Source organism: Nanorana parkeri, unplaced genomic scaffold, assembly GCF_000935625.1.
Source record: "Nanorana parkeri isolate BGI_ZX_2015 unplaced genomic scaffold, ASM93562v1 scaffold1589, whole genome shotgun sequence".
Taxonomy (NCBI): Eukaryota; Metazoa; Chordata; class Amphibia; order Anura; family Dicroglossidae; genus Nanorana; species Nanorana parkeri.
In genome coordinates this window covers 276,291-295,764 of record NW_017307857.1, presented here as the reverse complement: position 1 = coordinate 295,764, position 19,474 = coordinate 276,291, and the positions used below count along the sequence as shown (strand labels likewise).

The window sequence follows — 19,474 nt, the reverse complement described above, 5'->3', positions numbered from 1 at the left end:
GAGAGTTGGCGACCTGAAATGTACCGCATACTCAAGATAAGGCCGAACCACTGATTAGTAAAGTGGGAGTATTACTCTTTTGTCCCTTGCTACAATCCCTCTTTTAACCCCTTCGTGACGGGAGACGTACAGCGTACTTCCCGGCACTTTGTGCCTATATGACTGGCCACGTACGCTGTACGTGACCAGTTATATCAGGCTTTGTAATGCTGGTAACAGCTGATTCTCAGCAGTTGCCAGTGATTAATAAATGCCTCAGTATTGAGGCATTCATTAATGAAATAATTAAGCTTTTTGTAGAAGCTTCTTCCTTTCAGTAATGAAAGAATGAAGCTGTTACATGCAAATACAGGACCGCAATTTGCGATCCTTTATTTGACAGCTGAAAATAGCAGAGAGGTAGCAGTGACTCGCCTCTCTGCTATTTGTTTTGACAGCTCGAGAGCCCGATGTTTAGATACATTTAACTCAAAAGATACAATGTATCTTTTGAGTGAAATGTATCAGCTCTGATCGTCTAGGCATGATCAAAGAGCTTTTAGTGAGATCTGAATCTGACTAAAGTCAGGATCAGTCTCTAAGGTTATTATTAGCTGTTCCTAAGGTTGGATCAGCCTAATAGCCAACAATTTTTAAAAAAAGTTAATTTATCAAGCAGTCATAGTATTCAGTCATTTATGAACAGAAACTGAAAACTAGCTCAGTCATGAAGGGGTTAATGCACGCCGGTATCTTGTTTGCTTTGCTGGCTGTGGCTTGGCATTGTTTACTATTGCCAAATCTGTGATCTATGAGGTCGACATCCCTAATATAGCACACTCCAAGTGGTAGTTTGCACACACGTTCTTTACTCCCATGTGCGTAACCTTACATTTTACAACATTAAATCGCATTTACCATCTTAAAGTTCATGCCTTAATTTTATCTAGGTCTTCTTAAAGTGCGAATATCTCCTGTTCTGAATTGAAGTGTCCAAACCATACAACATGTCCATCAGACGCACATAATCTTGTATATAAAATAGATTTTATTGAATTAAAATCAACATGATTTTGAGACTTCCATTCAGAATGTCATCCTTTTGGTACCCACATATGTGTATATATTATACTCATATATCATAAACTCCTTATTAGTCCTAAAACATATATTTTGTTCTGTAATCCACTGTGTGCCCAATCTTCAACGCATTTCGTAAGTGCTGATCCTGAACAACATGGATGATGGTATTTTCTGCAACAGTCCTATTATCCCTGGATACCTCCAACCTTTTCACCTGTTTGGTGATTGCGAAATAAGGATCCAATAATTTCTGTGAGCATGAAATTGCCTCCAACCTTCCTGATGAAGCACATGCAGTTGCGAAACGCGTCAAAATTGGGCCCACAGTGGATTACACAACAAAATATATGTTTTAGAACTAATAAGGAGTTTATGATACATGAGTATAATGTATACACATATGTGGGTACCAAAAGGAGGTAGTTTGGTTTTAATGTATTATTGTATCAGGCTGATGACATTCTGAATGCAACTACTGTAAGTCTCAAAATCATGTTGATTTTAATGCAATAAAATCTATTTTATATACAAGATTATGTGGACTCTTTCAAAGCCCCATTTTTCCTTTTTGTTCTAATATATTTCTATTAAGGTGCCTATCCCTACTGGTTTAAGTATTTAACAAAATACTTTTTTCAATGCATCAATCAACAAAAGTGTTGAAGTATTGATCCTCAGTATGCATTAAAGTATGCATTAAAGTGGAACTTTACCTCCTTTCACTAAAAATTATATCAACATGCAGCTCTGCATGCTGATATAAAATCATATTACACTCATTAATGAAACAAACATGTTTTTAATTTACTTACAAATAGAAATAATCCACTTTCTGGTCCACTTTGGCACAAATTAAGTAATCTTGCCAAAGTGTTGCATCCTGGGAAGGTTACATTTTAAAGACATGGGTAAAGTTCCTCTTTAAAGCCTTTTGATCAGCATTGCATCCAGACAGCTAATATTTTCAAAGAAGAGTCCAGTAATGGCAGTCTACATATTTTCTGAAAACAAAAGGGAACAAAGCGCCACCTACGTGTGTAAAATTGTTTATTAAGATAAATAAAACAAGGGATATCTGTACTCACAAGCAAACATTTTCATCACGCCTTAGCAACAAACAAGAGGCCACACTGTCTGTTGACCCAACATGGTATTGCCCTGACTATGTAACACGGTTGCTCCCGGTCACATCACCATCCACCGCTTTTTGTTTTCTATGTTCGTGGTGGAAGCCCCAGTGCCTTGGATGAGCAGCCCCTCTAGTCTGTGTGAAAAACTGTGATAAACTGTTGAAAACTTTGAGTATGCAACAGCAAGTGGATCGTTCAGCTGGCAGCCATTAGTGCCAAGAGTTAAAGGAGAACTATGGGGTTAAGGCTTTTCCCCATAGTTCTCCTAAGGGTAACAGGAGGACACAAACTAGTGTCCTCCAGTCACCCAAAGCTCAGTATACTGCGAGCTGTATACCGAGACGCCGCAGCTGAAACGATCCCGATAATTATGTCTGGATCCACCCAGCTGCATGAGTGACAGCTGGCTCTGCCTATCTAGAGGCAGAGCTAGCTGTACCCACCCGCTCCCCCGTCCGTTCCGCTAGTCAGCGCTGGAGGATCGGACAGAGGAGGGAGGAATCCAGTCCCTCCCCTGTCACGGCTCTCTGCAGTGACATGATCGAGAAGTAAGCAAGCGCCGTTATGTGTTCGCTCACTCCCCGATCTACTGAGCTGACCTGTGACAGTTTCATTGTCACAGGTCGGCTAGAACTATGAGGATGAGTGAAAATCATTCACCTCATAGTTCTCCTTTAAAGAAAACTGTTACATATTTTCTGAGTATAGGATTGCTTTCATTGCACAAAAGTATCCTCCTTTAAAACAACGTTTCTCATGGATTTGTGGGACATACCTTTATGCCAGATAATTAGGCCACAATTGTTATATTTTGTTAAATGCAAATCTCAAATATGTTTTTTCACCAAATAACTTTCTTAGATGAAAGAAGTTGTGCTGAAGAGTGGAAAGGTCCTCAGAGCTGATGCGTGTGTGATTGGCATAGGTAAGACAAAAAAAGAATCCAAGCATCACCCGTGGTGACTGGGACGGGTTTCTAACATAAGGGAAAATCCATCCCGTACAAATACTTCTCTCCTAAATAGATGTGGGTGCACATCCTGCAGTGGCATTGCCAGCAGCAATTGTGATGGAAAGCCAGCACTCCAGCTCAAAAAAGTATATTAACCTCTTTTGGAGCAGAGTTAAGCATTTTGACCCCAATAGACTTCAATGGGAGCCTGTAATAAAGCACAAACAATGCACAAAATGTGAATTTTTCATGCTTTTATTATCCTAGTAACTAAGTTTGCATTGGCTAAAAATTAAAATAAAATGAAATGCTTATGCCTGAAACGCTTGCAAGAATGTCTGTACAAAAGCTCAAACAAACCTGAGAAAACACCCAATTGCAGTCAGCTCAAGAGTGAATGGGGCCTCATAATAATAATTATTAATAATGCCATTGTTTTATTCATGGTTATCCATGGAAGTGCGTCTTGTTTTCTGAGAAGGATTGTTAAGCATGGTGGAGGCGAGTCGGCTTTGCCTGCACCTGTGGAATGATTTATATTTGGATGTTGGTCTAAGAATTGGAGCAATGGACTATCTGCACTATGAACTAACTGTTTTAATGTTTCACAGACAAGGGCTGGCCAGCAGGTTTGCGGGCCTGTCATACACATGAGATAGTCACCCGATGGGCCAAAACCTTTATTTATTGACTTACTGCCACAGAGAAGTAGATAAAACAGGTATCTGGAAATGACTGCCTGCTGCAGGGCCTAATCCCACAACTGGTCTGCTTCCCTTTAAAGAGATACTGTTTTTTTCCCCAGTATGAAGGTCAATCTAATTTTTGTAACATTACCATACATTCTCACATGCAATCAAGTAGTGGATTCCACTGCTGGCCTTCACCATCTTGCCCAAGAAGGCAGCAGAATTACGAGCTACAGTGCCGACATTCCTGAGATGCATGTGCACTGTATTGTCCTCTGTCACTGCTTAACTGGGAGGGGAGACAACAGAGTCTTAGAGTATATTTCCACTTTTGTGGCCAAATTGGGATTAAACCTTATTTATTTTTGTTACATTTTCCCATTCTTTGTAATGTTAAAGGTTACTTGTGTTTTAAAAGGAATATTGATAACCATCATTAGTCAAGGTTCACATTAGCGCATAATCATGTTTTTTTCAGTGTGTTTTTTAAAAACGTGTATGGGTGTTTTGGTTCTGTTTTTGATGCATTTTCATGTTCAGTGTTCAATGTTGTTCTCCTTGTTCATGTAAATAAAAAGTGCAAATAAATCTGTGTAAAGAAATATTTAATGCAAACAAAACTGTATTCTTAGGTGCAAGTCCTACTACAGGCTTCCTTAAACATAGTGGGGTCACCATTGATTCCAAAGGATACATTCCGGTTAACAAGGTAATGAATTATTGCACATTCTGTAGCAGTACTGGCAGACATGAATTTGACTGATACATATTGGTTTATAAGTACATTAGTGGAATGGAACCTATGGTGGCAGTAATTCCGCTCTCATATGTCAGCAGTCATAAGTTTACAGCAGTCAAAGCAAATAAAGTAAAACTTTTTTCCAACTCCACTTCCCATATCTAGTATTCTACAGATTACAAAAATGTTAGCAAATTATATTTCAGATTCCTACATGCTTTTGGCCTGTAAATTGCAGGTGCTGAGCTGTTTTATTTACTGGATTAATTACATATTAACTTTTATATTTTGAAAGCAATTTTTCATGATAAAGGAAAAGTGAATCGTTTATAGATTAGATGTGCCATATATGAAAGGACATAGAAAGGGGAAGGAGGGAAGATACCTAGGACTTACAAACTCATGTGTCATATCACCAACAAGGCAATAACCCTTGACTTTACTCACTTTGGACCTGCATACCCCTGAAGGGGTCTTCAGGGATGGGGTCACACCAGTGAGGATATGCCACCTCCCTGGACCTGTATAGCATCCTGCAGCAAACTCAAAACGCTGCACTGTGCACCACGTGGGCACCTCATGCAGGATCCAGTTTACGAAGGTACTTTACAGGCAGGCCCCATATCTTCAAAATATTGTTCTTGCAGGGTCAGGGTACAGCCCCCAAAGTTCCCGTTGTGGGGTGCTGATCCAGAAAACGTCATGATTGCCACTGTGGCTGTGTGCTGCCCTAGATACTTGAATGAAGACACCATAAGGTGAGATTATTTAACATTCTTTCAAAGAGAGAAAACATGCCTATCACCTAAGGATGCTAGCAAGAAACTGAGGATCTCCTGTTGGAGTGGGTGGGGGGTGGGGGTGTTATATAAGGTCCTTCAGCTCTGGCTGGTACCATCATACTACATTTTGATGATGATTGTATGATCAAGAAAAATAGTTTCTCTCACTAGTTACTGGATGCTGCTGCTTCCAGTAACTAAAAGGTCCTGCTGCTATTTGCTCTACTTTATGAAATAATCCCTAGTACAAATAGCTCACAGATGTGCTAATATTTTTAATTTGGCTGTTACTTTTTCAAATAACCTCTGTCTGTCTTATTTATATCTCCTGCAGTGACTATAACTGCCTGTTTTACAGCTTAACCTTATAAAAGACTACATTTGCAAAGCTATAATCTGAATGTTAATTAGCCAATGTGCTGTGATGTGTGAGAGTCAACTGTCACTAATGTATACATCACAAAACTGCCTTGGGCTGATATATGCAAAACATGGTAATTCAACTGATATGGAGGGAAACATTTTAAATAAGGAAAAATGGCTTTAAAAGAAAATAAAACTTGTGATCACTATAATTAAGCCTGTCAATGGTTCGGGGTTGGGGGTGGGATACTTCTAATACAAGGGCTTGAGTCACAGTCAACAGACTCTTAAGGCATACAAACATCTAAGTGAAAGCAGAGGATTATGAATTAAAGGGGTGTTTAAGCCATCTGATGGTATAAGTCAGTAGATATGTAGAGAAGAGGCAAACAGATGTAAAGACAGACAAAGGGTGCATTGCCACAAATTATTATTATTATTAATATTATACAGGATTTATATAACGCCAACAGTTTGCACAGAGCTTTACAATATAAGGAAGACAATGCAATCACAATACAATTCAAGACAAGATGGTAAGGAGGGCCCTGCCCCTTAGGGCTTACAATCTAAAAGGGAGGGGCAAGTGATACATGAGGAGGTAGCTGTGTGGGCATGAATTGTTTGAGAATGTGATGGTTGAGTGGTGGGATAGGTTTCCCTGAAGAGATGAGTCTTAAGGGATCGCCTAAAGGCAGTCAGAGTGGGAGATCGTTGGACAGGTTGGGGTAAAGAGTTCCAGAGGATGGGAGAGACTGTAGACAATCCCCGGAGGCGAGCATGGGAGGAGTTGACGAGGGAGCTGGAAATCAGGAGGTCTTTGGAAGAGCGAAGGGGACGTTTAGGGTGATACTTTGAGACAAGGTATGAGATATAGCCGGGAGCAGAGTTGTGGATGGCTTTGTAAGTCGTTGTTAATATTTTGAATTTTATCCTTTGGGTAATTGGAAGCCAGTGCAGGGATCGGCAGAGTGAGTGGATGAGTACGTTTAATTGGTGAGGAAGGGGTGTATTTTGGAGATGCTGCGAAGGTGAAGGCGGCAGGATTTGGATAGTGATTGCATGTGGGGAAGAAAAGTGAGGTCTGAGTCAAGGATGACACCTAGCACCTTGGCATGGGGGGAGGGTTGGATAGTTGTGTTATCAATCTCAAGGGAAAAGTTGGGGGAGGGTGCACGGGCGGGGGGATATATCAGGATCTCAGTTTTTAAAAGGTTGAGTTTTAAGAAGTGTTGTGATATCCAGACTGATATGTCAGTTAGTAGATTAGTGATACGCAAGGACACTTAGGGGGTGAGTTGTGGAGTAGAAAGATATATTTGAGTGTCATTGGCATAGAGATGGTATTGGAAGCGATGTGAGGTTATTAACTGACCAAGGGAGGAGGTGTAGATAGAGAAGAGAAGGGGGTCCAAGGACAGAGCCTTAGGGGACCCCTTGAAGAAGGAGGGGAGGAGTTAAATTTGTAGGTGACACTAAAGGGGCACTTAGAAAGGTAGGAGGAGAACCATGAGAGAGCAAAGTCTTGTAGGCCAAGCGAGTGGAGTTTTTTGAGGAGGAGCAGGTGGTCAACAGTGTCAAAAGAAGCAGAAAGGTCTAATAGCAAGAGTAAGGAATAGTGGCCATTGTTTTTAGCTGTTAGTAAGTCACTAGTGAGTTTTAGGAGGGCGGTTTCAGTGGAATGCAGAAGGCGAAAGCCAGACTCTAAGGGGTCGAGAAGGTCGTTATCAGCAAGGTGGCGGCTCAGCAAGGAAGCGGCTCATGCGGCTGTAGATGAGGCGTTCTTGGAGTTTGGAGATGAATGGGAGTAAGGAGATTGGTCTGAGATTGTTGAGGTCGGTAGGGTCCAGTGAGCATGTTTTAGAGGGGAGGGAAAGATGCCAGTAGAGAGTGAGAGATTGAAAATGTGAGTAAGAAAGTGTAGGATAGAGCAAGAGGGTGACCGAAGAAGTGGTGAGGGAACTGGGTCCAGGGGGCAAGTGGTGAGGTGGGTGTCAGAGGAAATCTTTGTATCCTCCACTGTGGTGACAGGGTCAAAAGAGGAAAGTAACAACTGTAACAAGTGTGATGGTGGGTCTGTTACATTAACTGGTGAAGATGACTGGACAGTGGCGATCTGATCCCGAATTGTATCTATTTTGTTTTTGAAATGAATGGCAATGTCCTGGGCAGTTAGTGAGTGAGTGGGTGGTGGCAGTGGGGGACATAGTAGAGAGTTAAAAGTAGAAAAAAGTTGACGTGGTCTGGATGAGAGTGTGCTAATGAGAGTGACAAAATAAGTCTGTTTGGCAGCACGGAGGAAGGAGTTATATTTCAGGAGGGCAGCTTTATACAGGGTGAAGTCTTGCAGAAGCCTAGTTTTCTGCCACAGTCGTTCAAGAGTGCGGATATGTCTTTCTAGATGCCTGGTTTCTTCTGCTTGCCATGGTTGTAGTAGACGTGGTGAAAATCTGCGTGTAGTGAGGGGAGCCAATGTGTCTAGGGAGGATGAGAGCGAGCTGTTGTAGACAGAAGTAGCCAGGGCAGGACAGGGGTGAGATTTTGTCATAGAGGTAGTCAGTAGCAGATTGGAGAAGAGAAGGGTCAAGGTGGCGAAGGTTTCTCCGGGTGACAGTGTGCTGTGTAGGGGGGTTTGGGACAGGGTGAGTGTGAAACTAAAGCGGTTATGGTCTGAGAGGGGGAAAGGGGTGTTGGAGAGGTTGCAAGGAGTGCATAGGTGAGAGAAAACAAGATCTGGTATGTTACCATCAGAGTGTGTTCATTGTGTTAGGTCAAAAGAATAGGTTAGGTTAAGAAATTGAGTGTAAGCCGTGGTGTTAATGTTACTAGCAATGTTAAAGGCACCAAGAATGATAGTGGGTATTTCTGAGGAGATAAAGTAGGGAAAGTAGGGTAGCCAGGCAGAGAAGTCACCCAGAAAGTGAGATACCGGTCCAGGGGGGCCAGTATATAACCGCAATCTTCAGCAAAATTGGAGAAAATAGGCAAATGCAGTGGGTTTCAAAAGAGGAGAGGGATAGAGAGGGAGGTGAAGGCAGAACTTGAAAAGTGCATTGTGGGGATAGAAGGATTCCCACTCCACCTCCTTTCTGTCCACTGGGTCTGGGTGAGTGTGTCCAGTGGAGGCCACCATGGAAGACGGCAGCAGCGGAGGCAGAATCGGATTCCTGAAGCCAGGTTTCAGTAACTGCAAGCATGTTAAAGGAATTGGAGATAAGAAGATCATGCACAGTGGTGAGTTTGTTACAGACAGAGTGGGCATTCCAGAGGGCACATGAGAAGGAAGGAATGGCTGTAGGAAGCAGGGGAAAATAAGTCAAGGTGCGTGGATTGCAGCTGCTGCCAGGGGAAAGGCAGTGCCAGGATTGGGAGAGATATCCCCTGAAGTCAGGAGAAGCAGAAGGGTGAGAGAATCGAGATGAGAGTGCGTTTTATATGAGTGAACATGCCCCAGTGTCCTGGAGGTAACCCTGGCATGTGGATTCAGAATGAGCAGGAGGTGATGAGTGCAGTAGTAGGGAGAGGGTAGGAGAGAAGGTGACATATATAAACTTTGGGGTGGAGAAGGGGGGGGGGTAAAGGAAATAGAGTTCAAGAAGAGAAGCCACAATTCTGAGAAGCAATGGTAGGGAACGCATATAGAGAGAGGAGATTAAAAACCAGATTTCAGCTATCTACTTAGTCAGGGACGTTTTACCGCTTTGGCATGCTAAAATTCTGCATAATCAGACCGCCAGGGAGGTTAATGTCCGATGGTGAGTGTGCCCTCAACCTCCTGGCTGTGCAGAGGAAGTTTGAGACAGTAAAGTGAATGAGGAGTTGTAAGGGTGAAAGGAGTGCAAGGAGGGAGGTAGGGAAGAGGTTAAAGTGGAATTGTATGAGGATCAGGGAGAGTGTTAGATGAATAGCAGCTGCTGGACTCTTGAATTGTACTCGTCTCAAGTGCTGATGGATTTCTATATAGGTATAGTTTACCATGGGGCAGGTGGGTTGAGGGGAGGGAGGGTGGGAGCAATGGTCTGCAGTGCCTTTAGTTGGGATGGTGGCCTGCTAAAATAGTGTATCAGCCAGCAGAGGTGAGAAGGGAAAGTTGGAGAAAGGGGGGGTTATTCAAAGTGCAGATCAGAGGGCAATTAGCTTGAGCAGAATTTATGGTTAGAAAGACATTATGCAGGCATGCAAATAATGCTATCACTAAAAACATCAGACTCGGATAATAATTACAATAGTACATACAATAAATCCAATTACATTAAGAATAGTAGAGTTGCAGAAGTAAAGTTTTCAAGTATTTGGTAGGATAAGTTAGCTGTTTATATGAAGTATTCCATTCACCTTGATTGTCAGTTGTTGGTGTTTAGCTGAGCTTGCTTCAGATATGTTACTGGGGTGGGAGCAATGGTCTGCAGTGTCCTTAGTTGGGATGGTGGCCTGCTAAAATAGTGTATCAGCCTTGATTGTCAGTTGTTGGTGTTTAGCAAACCAAAGAATAGGTTTTTTTAAGGAAAACTGTTCTGTCTTTGGCAACCTCCTTTAACAGGAGGATCTGCTTTATGTTTCTGGCCTGCGTTAAAAATATTCAGTCTTGTTTTTGAGTAAATGCAACTTGCTTTTGACATCAGTTTGAGATGCATATGAGATCATTCAGAAATGACATGCTTCCAGAACTGACCTGCTTCAAGCCGCTTTTCTATTCACATAGATGAAAGTAGTCACTCGCACTCTACGATATTAAAGTCAATGCTGTTTATTGACTGAGATAACACACTTCTCCTTAGCAACGTTTCGAGACCATGCGGTCCTATCCTAGGGCTGCCAACTGTCCAGGATTCACCCGGACAGTCCGGGTTTTGAACGATGTGTCCAGGTTTCATGGCAGCTGAATCCCGGATAAAAGAGGTCAGGCAGACAGGGCAACCAAAATTAAGATAAGGGCTATTGACCCCCCCCCCACTGAAAAAAAAATGTCTCGACTGATTTACGTATCAGTGGGTGGCGCTATTTACATATGAATAAGCCGGGACTCATTCTCCCCAAAAATGTCCATGCGTCACCAGAGTGTTCGGGTCTCACTGGAAGAAAAGGTGGCAACCCTATCCTGTCCTCGAAACATCGCTAAGGAGATGTGTGTTATCTCAGTCAATAAACAGCATTGAATTTAATATCATGGAGTGCAAGTGACTACTTTCATCTATCTACATTTCACGGAGTCATACGTTGTCACCACCGCACCCACCCAGTTGGATTTGGGTTTTTGTCCGGTCAGGAGTGCGATGGGACAGGAAGATTACGTTTGTATTCCCATAGACTTGTAGGGGCAAAGAAGCAGCTCTGATGCAAACAAACGACAGTGGACACAGGACCTTACACGGTTGCCCACCAGCACTAACAGGACTAGAAACAAGACTGGAACAACAGACCCCAAACAGATGTAACAACAGATACCAAATAGAGACCAGCCAGGAACAGAACTGGGAGTAGGGTCTACTTTAGGTGAAGCAAGCAGGGAGCATGGAGAGCTACCAAGGGGAAGAATGGTGGAACAGGCACAAAGCTGGAAGCAACAGAATTAGAATACACAGGCAGACAGACATTGGAGAAAGACGTTAATAAGAGAATAACAGACACAATCGGTAACCAAACTGAGAGCAAAACAGAAGGCAAAAGTGATGTGATAAGACACAAACCAGAGACAAGATAGAACCGAACCAGGTGTAAACAAAACCAAGGTCAAAAACGAATAAGAATGACAAGTTGTGACTGCGAGATATTTGTGATATTCTTTCTGATGCAGTATTTCAGAAACTGCTGACATACTAGGATATTCATGCACTATAGTCTCTAAAACAATACAACAAAAGCATTGAGGTTAAAACACCAGATTAGAAAAATGTTGACTGTTCTGAAGAATCCCAAATTCTGCTGTTACATGCAGATTGGAGGGTCAGTATTTGAGGTACACCATAGGGTGTAGCATGAATGTGTGGTCAACAAATCAAGTCAACATGGACCAGAATCCCTAAGGAACATTCTGAGCACCTTGTTGATGAATCCAGACCACAAATTACTTAGGCTGCTCTGAAGGCAAAACAGAATCTTACCCAGTAATTGTTTGGTCTACCTAATAAAGTGGCTACTACAACATAAAGAGGCATTGAGCCCATATTTTGATTTGTATTCTGGTGTATAATGGAACATTCAGAATGTGTACCTCTAAAAACCAGACTCATCCAGTAAATGCACAATCTTTACTTTTCCTAGATGATGCAGACAAACATTCCTGGTGTCTTTGCTGCAGGGGATGTTGTGACTTTCCCATTAGCTTTCCGCAATAACAAGAAAGTCAATGTACCTCACTGGCAGATGGCACATATGCAAGGTAACTTTAGGATAAGGATAATTACACTTAATACAATTATTGGGGATATCAGTTTAATTTTGTAATGAACACAATATATATTATTTTATGGTTACCTCTCTGCACAATGTTACCTACTTACAAAAGGCTTAATGTACTGTATGTGAAGATATTTGAAGCCTTGTATAAGCATGGTGTTCTACGCCTTAAAGTGAACCTGTGGTCAGGCTGTCGATATTCTTTAAAAATACATTCTTATCAAGCAGTAACAGAGCTTTAACACAAACCCTCACTGACCTCTGTTGCTGCAGGTACTGTGGAGCAATTCACCATCACAGTTAACAGCAGAAGTCATTCAAGTTGTTAACTCAGCAGCTCAGCTCACCCTGCCCCCCTCTACAAAAGCACATTTTTCATGTTTACATTAGAGATTAAAAGCCTGGAAAGCTGCAAAGTCATTGATAGAGGGGGAGCTGAGCTGCTAAGAGAATAACCTGAAGTGTTTATGCTGAGAGTTTGAGGATGAAATACTCCACAGTTCCTGTAGCTACAGAGCTTTGGATGTCTTGTTTTGAAGCTCACTTGCTGCTTGTTAGGAATATGCAAATACTTAAGAGCCTGCATATACCAGATATGTTAGGCTGTGCCTGGGAGCCCTGCTCAGCACAGTTCTAACGCATTTGAAGTTTACCTTGTTTACTAGTAAGTCAGTTCATACCACCACATTGCCGTGGTGTCCATTGAAAAAAAAAAATACAATGTACAATACTTTTTTTTACTGCAGCGTGTTGACAAATGCACTGCATTGCAATGCACTAGGGTGAATAGAACTTCACTTTGTAAAACTTCAATACATTTCAAACAAAAAAAAAAAAAAGAAAAAAAAAATAAACAGTGCTATGTGCTGCTGGAATTAGTGCATTATAACACTTCCTTCACAGAAGCTGCATGGTAGTGCATACTGCTGGTGTGAAAATACCCTAAGTCAGTGAGTCAGAACTGTTTATCTGATACCTATTCCCGGTCAGAGTGGTTGATTTACTAAAGGCAAATAAGCTGTTCACTTTGCAAGCCAATTTGCACCTTGACAAGGAATTTTCACTTAGGTTTGTGAATGTGGTAAACATTTGCAAAGAATACCCAATCATGTGGAAGGAAACTAGAAAAAATAGTGTTTTTGCTTGCACGTGGTTGGATGATATAAGTCAACAGAGCTTCAGCTTATTCACTAAGCTAAGGGGAAATTCCCTTGGTATGTGAACAATCTATTTCCCTTTAGTAAATCAAACCCAGTGACTCAGAAAGTATGGAAAGTATTGAATTAGCATGAGACCCAGTGGACAAGATTTCTCAGAAGGACGGGTCAGCTAAAGCAGCCTCCATATTTCCTCAGTATAGGTGTCAGTTGAACACATATTTAAACTATTTTTTCTTTTTAAGTAAAACTGGAAACCTATTGCTTCCTATTTACATTTTCAGATTTCCTCTAATGATGTACTGAGTGTATATTACAAGATGTCCTGCTCTAATATACCTGTTTATCTTTTCTATATACCTTGTCTTTCTTCTCCCATTTCTAGTGGCCCAGTACTCAGTGATGGAACCTGGTAGATTTAGTTAGCAGGTTGTTTAAGCATACAACAATTAAGCTCCTATATACATAATGCAATCATTTATGAGAATATGATTATTTATTATGTTTTTTATTATGTTGGAAATCTGTTTCTTGTTTCGGGTACACAGGTCGCATAGCAGCACTGAACATGCTGGCTCAAGGCACTGAAATTAATACTATTCCATATCTATGGACAGCCATGTTTGGAAAGAGTATACGATATGCAGGTAAAGGGATCATCTACTTAATTTATTGTAAGGAGAAGTATATGCAATGTTCAATTAGCTCAAATACTGGGTTATTTTAATTATACATTAGTTGTGGCTATGTAGCGGTTATTTAAATACAGTATCTGTCAGCCACCCTAATTAGCAACTACTAAGGTAAAAGACATTCATAGAATTCATTCCACATAGAGAGTGCATTGTTTTCAGTTACCCAGATGTGTGCGGTAGACGTACATTACAAAGAGTAAAGTAAGGCAAAAACACTGTGCATGATCACTAGACAGGAACAAATATGGTGCATTTAGAACTACAAATTATATTTGAATTAACAAAATATTCCCCCCTTACCACCCCTCCCTCCCACACACCACGCTCCAACCCATCATGCAGGGTTTTTATTTTTCCCTACCTTGTGAAGCAAGTTATACTCACCTAAGTCCCCCCCTCCAGATCCCTCACCGGCACTGTCTCCATATACCACTAATCCAAATTTCCAGATGGTCCTTCGCCTGACAGTCCCCTACCATTCCCTTTTGATGATGTCACAGCTCTTCTGAATCCTGAGAGGACCCCGCCGCTGGACAACCAATAGTAGGTGTACATGTCAGGCAGTGAGGTGGACACCCGAAGAAGGACCACGCTGGAAGTAAAGAAAAAGAAGGAGGAGACTGGGTCCTGGAGGATCATGTGACCACAGCTTTTGGTAAGTAAAATAGGCCTTAGTTAGAGGGGAGAGGTTAGTTTTATCATGAAAATAGGCTTTGCTGGAAAGAACTGACACATTAAGCAGTAATGGCAAAATCAGCAAAGAGCTTAAAAAACAGACTAGATTTTTGTTGTTGCAAGTAATGGAATCCACATATATAATGACTAAAAGGCATTATGCTAAGATTGATCCAACTGCTCTTTATCTCCTTGATATAAACATTGGCCACAAGTCAAATTCAGGCTGCTTGCATTTATACAAAAAATACATTTAATAATATATTAACAATCAAGTAGATACTTTAATGAGTGTTATGTTTGCCTAGAGTTCAGCTTTAAGTATATATTCCCATATATTCAACTTCTGACTTTCCTGCATTTTTTCTTTTGTCGTTTTAGGCAATGGGGAAGGCTTTGATGATGTTATCATTCAAGGGGACATTGAGGAATTAAAATTTGTGGCATTTTATACAAAGTAAGAATTGTGAAATTACAGTACACTTTAAATAATATATATTTTATTCACATATTTATTAAAGTCCATACCCCTGTGAAAGTTAAGCATGTAGTACCTCGTAAGTAGATGAAAAACACAGGAACCCATTACATTTTGAAAAGGGAGAGGTTTGACTTGTGGCATTACTGTTCATTAATGGCATAGCCTAATGGTTATTTAAAGAGCCTGTGCCGATTCTGTGACCATACACAAAGTGAACATACGCCATAATGTCATGACCCAGAGATAAAACTGAGGTAGCTTATGATTAAGAGGCATATTTATTATACTAGAGATTCAGAATCTGTCATAAAAAATTGTTGTCTTAAAGTGACACTAAACTCAGTAACAAAATCTCAAGTACAGTAACTATTAACAAAAATGTATCTTATTTGTGTATCACTCGGCTGTAGATCCTCAAATCATCTCTGAATTGGTGCTGACACTGTCCTTCCTTCTGGAGGGTGGCTACTTGTGTTCCCCATGGTCCCTGTGTTTGTTGTAAACTAGCCCGCTTCCATGATGGACTACAATTTTACTAATTTGTACTGAGATTGTAGTCCATCATGGGAGCAAGCTTGGAGTGGTGGCTACTTTACAACACAGACAGGAACCATGGGGAAGAAAAGTAGCCACCCTCCAGATGGAAGGACAGTGTCAGCACCAATTCAGAGATGATTTGAGGATCTAAAGCTGAGTGATACACAAAAAAGATACATTTTTGTTAATAGTTCAGGTACTTGAATGCATTTTTAAGATTTAACTCCTGAGTTTAGTGTCACTTTAATATAAAGGCAAGTAAGGACTCTTTTTTTTAATCTTTTGAGATTTTTGTGTATTTTTGAAGTGTAACATTCAGGACTTGTACGTCACAGATGACATTATTCTAGCTGCATTAGCAATTTGGAATGCAATACATATAACAGTATTCTAAAAAACTTTTAGAAAGACTAAAGGATGTGTAGGTGGAGCACTAGAGAGGATGTGCGACCATTTTGTAAAGCTTTTGTCTCTTCTTTCAGGTTTCTCTTTACACAAAGTTCTTGACTTAATGCTAATTAACTTAGCTAAATCTGCTACGTTCTTCTTCTTGGCCCTAAAGGGGCTAAAGTTGCCCATAGATTTCAGAGCACAGTTGGATATGCAGGCATAATCAAACTGTCTTTAGATGTACAGTATTTCGCAGAGCTGAGATTACTTGCAGTCAAAAAAGTTAAAGTAATCCTGGATTTGTTAAACTTAGCCCTTACAATGGGGCTACCTCCGCACTGCTAGGGTTAACTGCTCATTTTGATCTAGGAACGAAAATAAAAAAGAAATATTCACCTGATCCTCGGTCCTGTGGCAGTGACTGCTTACCTCTCTCCCCCTCTGCTCTCCTCAGCATCCTCATGTCTAATGGGTCTATATTAGACGTGATGAACTCACAGGTACTTAGACTGCTCAAACTTGTCACAGGTACTTAGACTGGTCTAGCAGCTAGACGGAACTGAAGATCAGTTGGGTATTTCTTCTTTATATTCGCCCCCAAACAAAATGAGCACTAAACCCATGCAGTGCGGGGGGTTAATTTGTGAAAATCCTGGAGTTCCTCTCTATATTGCTCAGTAGAGCAATATAGAAGCAATTCAATTTATATGTAAATTGCTACTTTTCTTGTGAACGTTGAACTTTGCTCCAAGCCTCCTGCCTCTTCCCAATCTCTGTTGGTCCATTAAGTGCAACAAGGCCAAAATATTTTTTTTGGATAGGGTGGAGAGGGATCAGAACACCTGTCAGGCTCTTATTGCTGTCTGTGTCCGTGTTAGGGAGATCCACCCCCTCTATTTGTCCTGGTGACAGTTATCAGTGAAAGACAATCTCAAAGTTTTGGGTTGTCACCAGAGCAGGAATACATGGGAAATCTTGCAATGGGGGCCCTGCTGATCACCAGGAATTTACCCCTTTTTGAAAGGATTTCCTCTCACCCCCTGATGAGGCCATCAGACAGGAAATGAAGGGAAACCTCCCCAATGTGACACAGATGGCAAAATCTGACAGGGATTATAACCTTTCCTTACTCTATCCAAAACTGAAAAAAGTTTTGGCTACAGTTCTATTTTAATGTAATAGCCTCACTGACAAATAATAAGGCTTGGGAGGAAACCTCAATTTTTACAGTAAAAATTGCAATTTTCAAAGAATATTAAAAAAAAAGATATTTTTATCTCAGAGTCTTCCAGCCCTTTCAGCATTCAGTTTTATAAGCTATCTGATAGTTATATACCCCAAAGACTCTTATCCAAATCCCTCTGTTATCTCACGTCTTTGGGTATGTTTACATGCAAGTGTTTATTGAATTTTCTATGCTCTGCCTGACTTAATGATTTTTCCAGTTGATATACTTGAAGCTTACATTAACAGGTTTACTTTATTATTCACAAGTACCCTGAGGCATGCATCTCAGTCACACTCATTTTTGTCCAACACATGTATAAAGATTTGCGTTATTTTACTATTTAGGCGATCCACAAGGAGCTTGTATCCCAATAGTCAGATGACATCCTGCGTAGATCAATTGAGGTAATATTTAGGAGCACTTACTGAAGGCTCCTAGGTAAAAAAAAACAACTACTTTCTCTGGTTTCTTATTGGACTGGACAATAGAGTTGACAGCCTTGTACAATATTAATGCACAATTCAATATTATTTCACATATTGTTCCTAATGGTTTTTTAGAACACAATGTCTTTTTTAATGTTTTATCTACATATATTTTTGAACCATAAATGTTGTAGACTATAGACTCCTTTATCATGTCTAGCAGTGTATCATAGTACAGCTTTACTTCTGGAGCCTGAACTTTGTGATGAACTATGGAATTCACTCACATGACTAAAACTGTAGATTTAAAAGTCTTGTCATGATTATGAAGACAACAAATTAAAAGGCAACTATGTCCATTGTTTTTCATTTTGAGCATCTAAAAATTAAAGAAAATACAGAACAACTGTGGCCAGCTTGCCAAGCGATGATATGCACACGCAACAATCAAAGCAGCAGGCAGGTGAAGAAAATTCATATGCCATACTGTTAGAAGAAAAAGGGCACCCTCTAATGTAGGGATTATGGGGTTCCCATGATAATGAAAAATATGTACCTGAAAAAAAGTTCTTTACACTTTTTGCCTTTCACACATGCACATTGAGAACAATTTGGTCACACCCATAACTCGATGCACTTAGGCATAATTTACAGGGGTGGTGAGGTGGCAGGAAAAAACTACGTGAACAAATAATGTAGGATAGGTACAAGCCTTTTCCTATCAATAAAAATGGCTGCTTTTTTAAAACCAACATACCAGACTAAACAACAGAAACAACAAATGTGTACAATTTTAAACTTTTATTGATTACATATTAATTTTTAAAAACAATCAAACATTTTGTGTAAAACCAATAGTTACTTCTGCTGGTCCTTACAACCGATTTTGTCAAATATTCACCACCAAAGTAGTATGTTATTACAAAGCTATCAGTTTAATGGTATATATGCTCATTTCATTCAAAAACATTGTGTTTAAAGGTTTTCGGCGCGTTTCGTAATTGTTCGGAATTAAATGACAATTGATAATTGTATATTATATATATATGGCAATTTTGGCTTACTGTGAGACAAGCTGAATATAGATCAATATTGGTAAGGGCACAGAATCAAGACATCAATTCCCTTCAGGGGGCCACAGAGGGATCAACATACACAGGGAGGAGACAGAAGGACGCCATCAAATGGCAACTCTTGCACACTGAAAGATCAAAGAAATATACACATCCGTAGGAGGGGGACTATTACCAAACCTTGCTTCAATAATGAAAAATCCAAGACATGCAACTCCCACATAAACATTTAAATCTACTATCCCCTATCCTATCTAATCCATCCCAATATGTCCAAGTGATATAAATGATCATTAGTGTAGCATATATATTGGAATATCCACAATAGCCTTTACAATACCCATTCAAAATCTCCCCATAATCATTTACAATTATTTCAAAGAGTACTAACCAGGCACTGATGCCGATAGAGTGTCTCAACTCTAATGGGAGTCATTTCCCACTATCCTTGTCCTCTCTCTACTGCTATTGAATGTGTTCTCCATCTCCCCTGAATATACATCACCCTCCCACCAACCCCTGATGAAGCAGGATAATTAGCAGGAAAAAACACGCATGCGCTATTGCGACAGTTCCGGAGCCCCATGGGTAGAGGACTGGGAGGGGCCTACACAGCCCAACCCAGTCCAGATTACAACAGAGGGGGAAGAAACCCAGAGACTGGCGGGGGGGGGGGGGGGGGGGGGGGACGCCACACCCG

The 19,474-nt window shown here is 40.7% G+C and overlaps 1 protein-coding gene across 1 annotated transcript in view; it reads left to right on the top strand.

Moving 5' to 3' along the window:
* Window positions 1-19,474, top strand: part of AIFM3 (apoptosis inducing factor, mitochondria associated 3) — a 73,026-nt gene that overhangs the window by 43,186 nt on the left and 10,366 nt on the right. Inside the window, exons 14-18 of the mRNA XM_018570739.1 lie at window positions 3,054-3,117; window positions 4,466-4,542; window positions 11,979-12,096; window positions 13,819-13,917; window positions 15,022-15,097. Coding sequence (XP_018426241.1) covers window positions 3,054-3,117; window positions 4,466-4,542; window positions 11,979-12,096; window positions 13,819-13,917; window positions 15,022-15,097 — 434 coding nt within the window. The remainder of the gene's footprint in view (window positions 1-3,053; window positions 3,118-4,465; window positions 4,543-11,978; window positions 12,097-13,818; window positions 13,918-15,021; window positions 15,098-19,474) is intronic.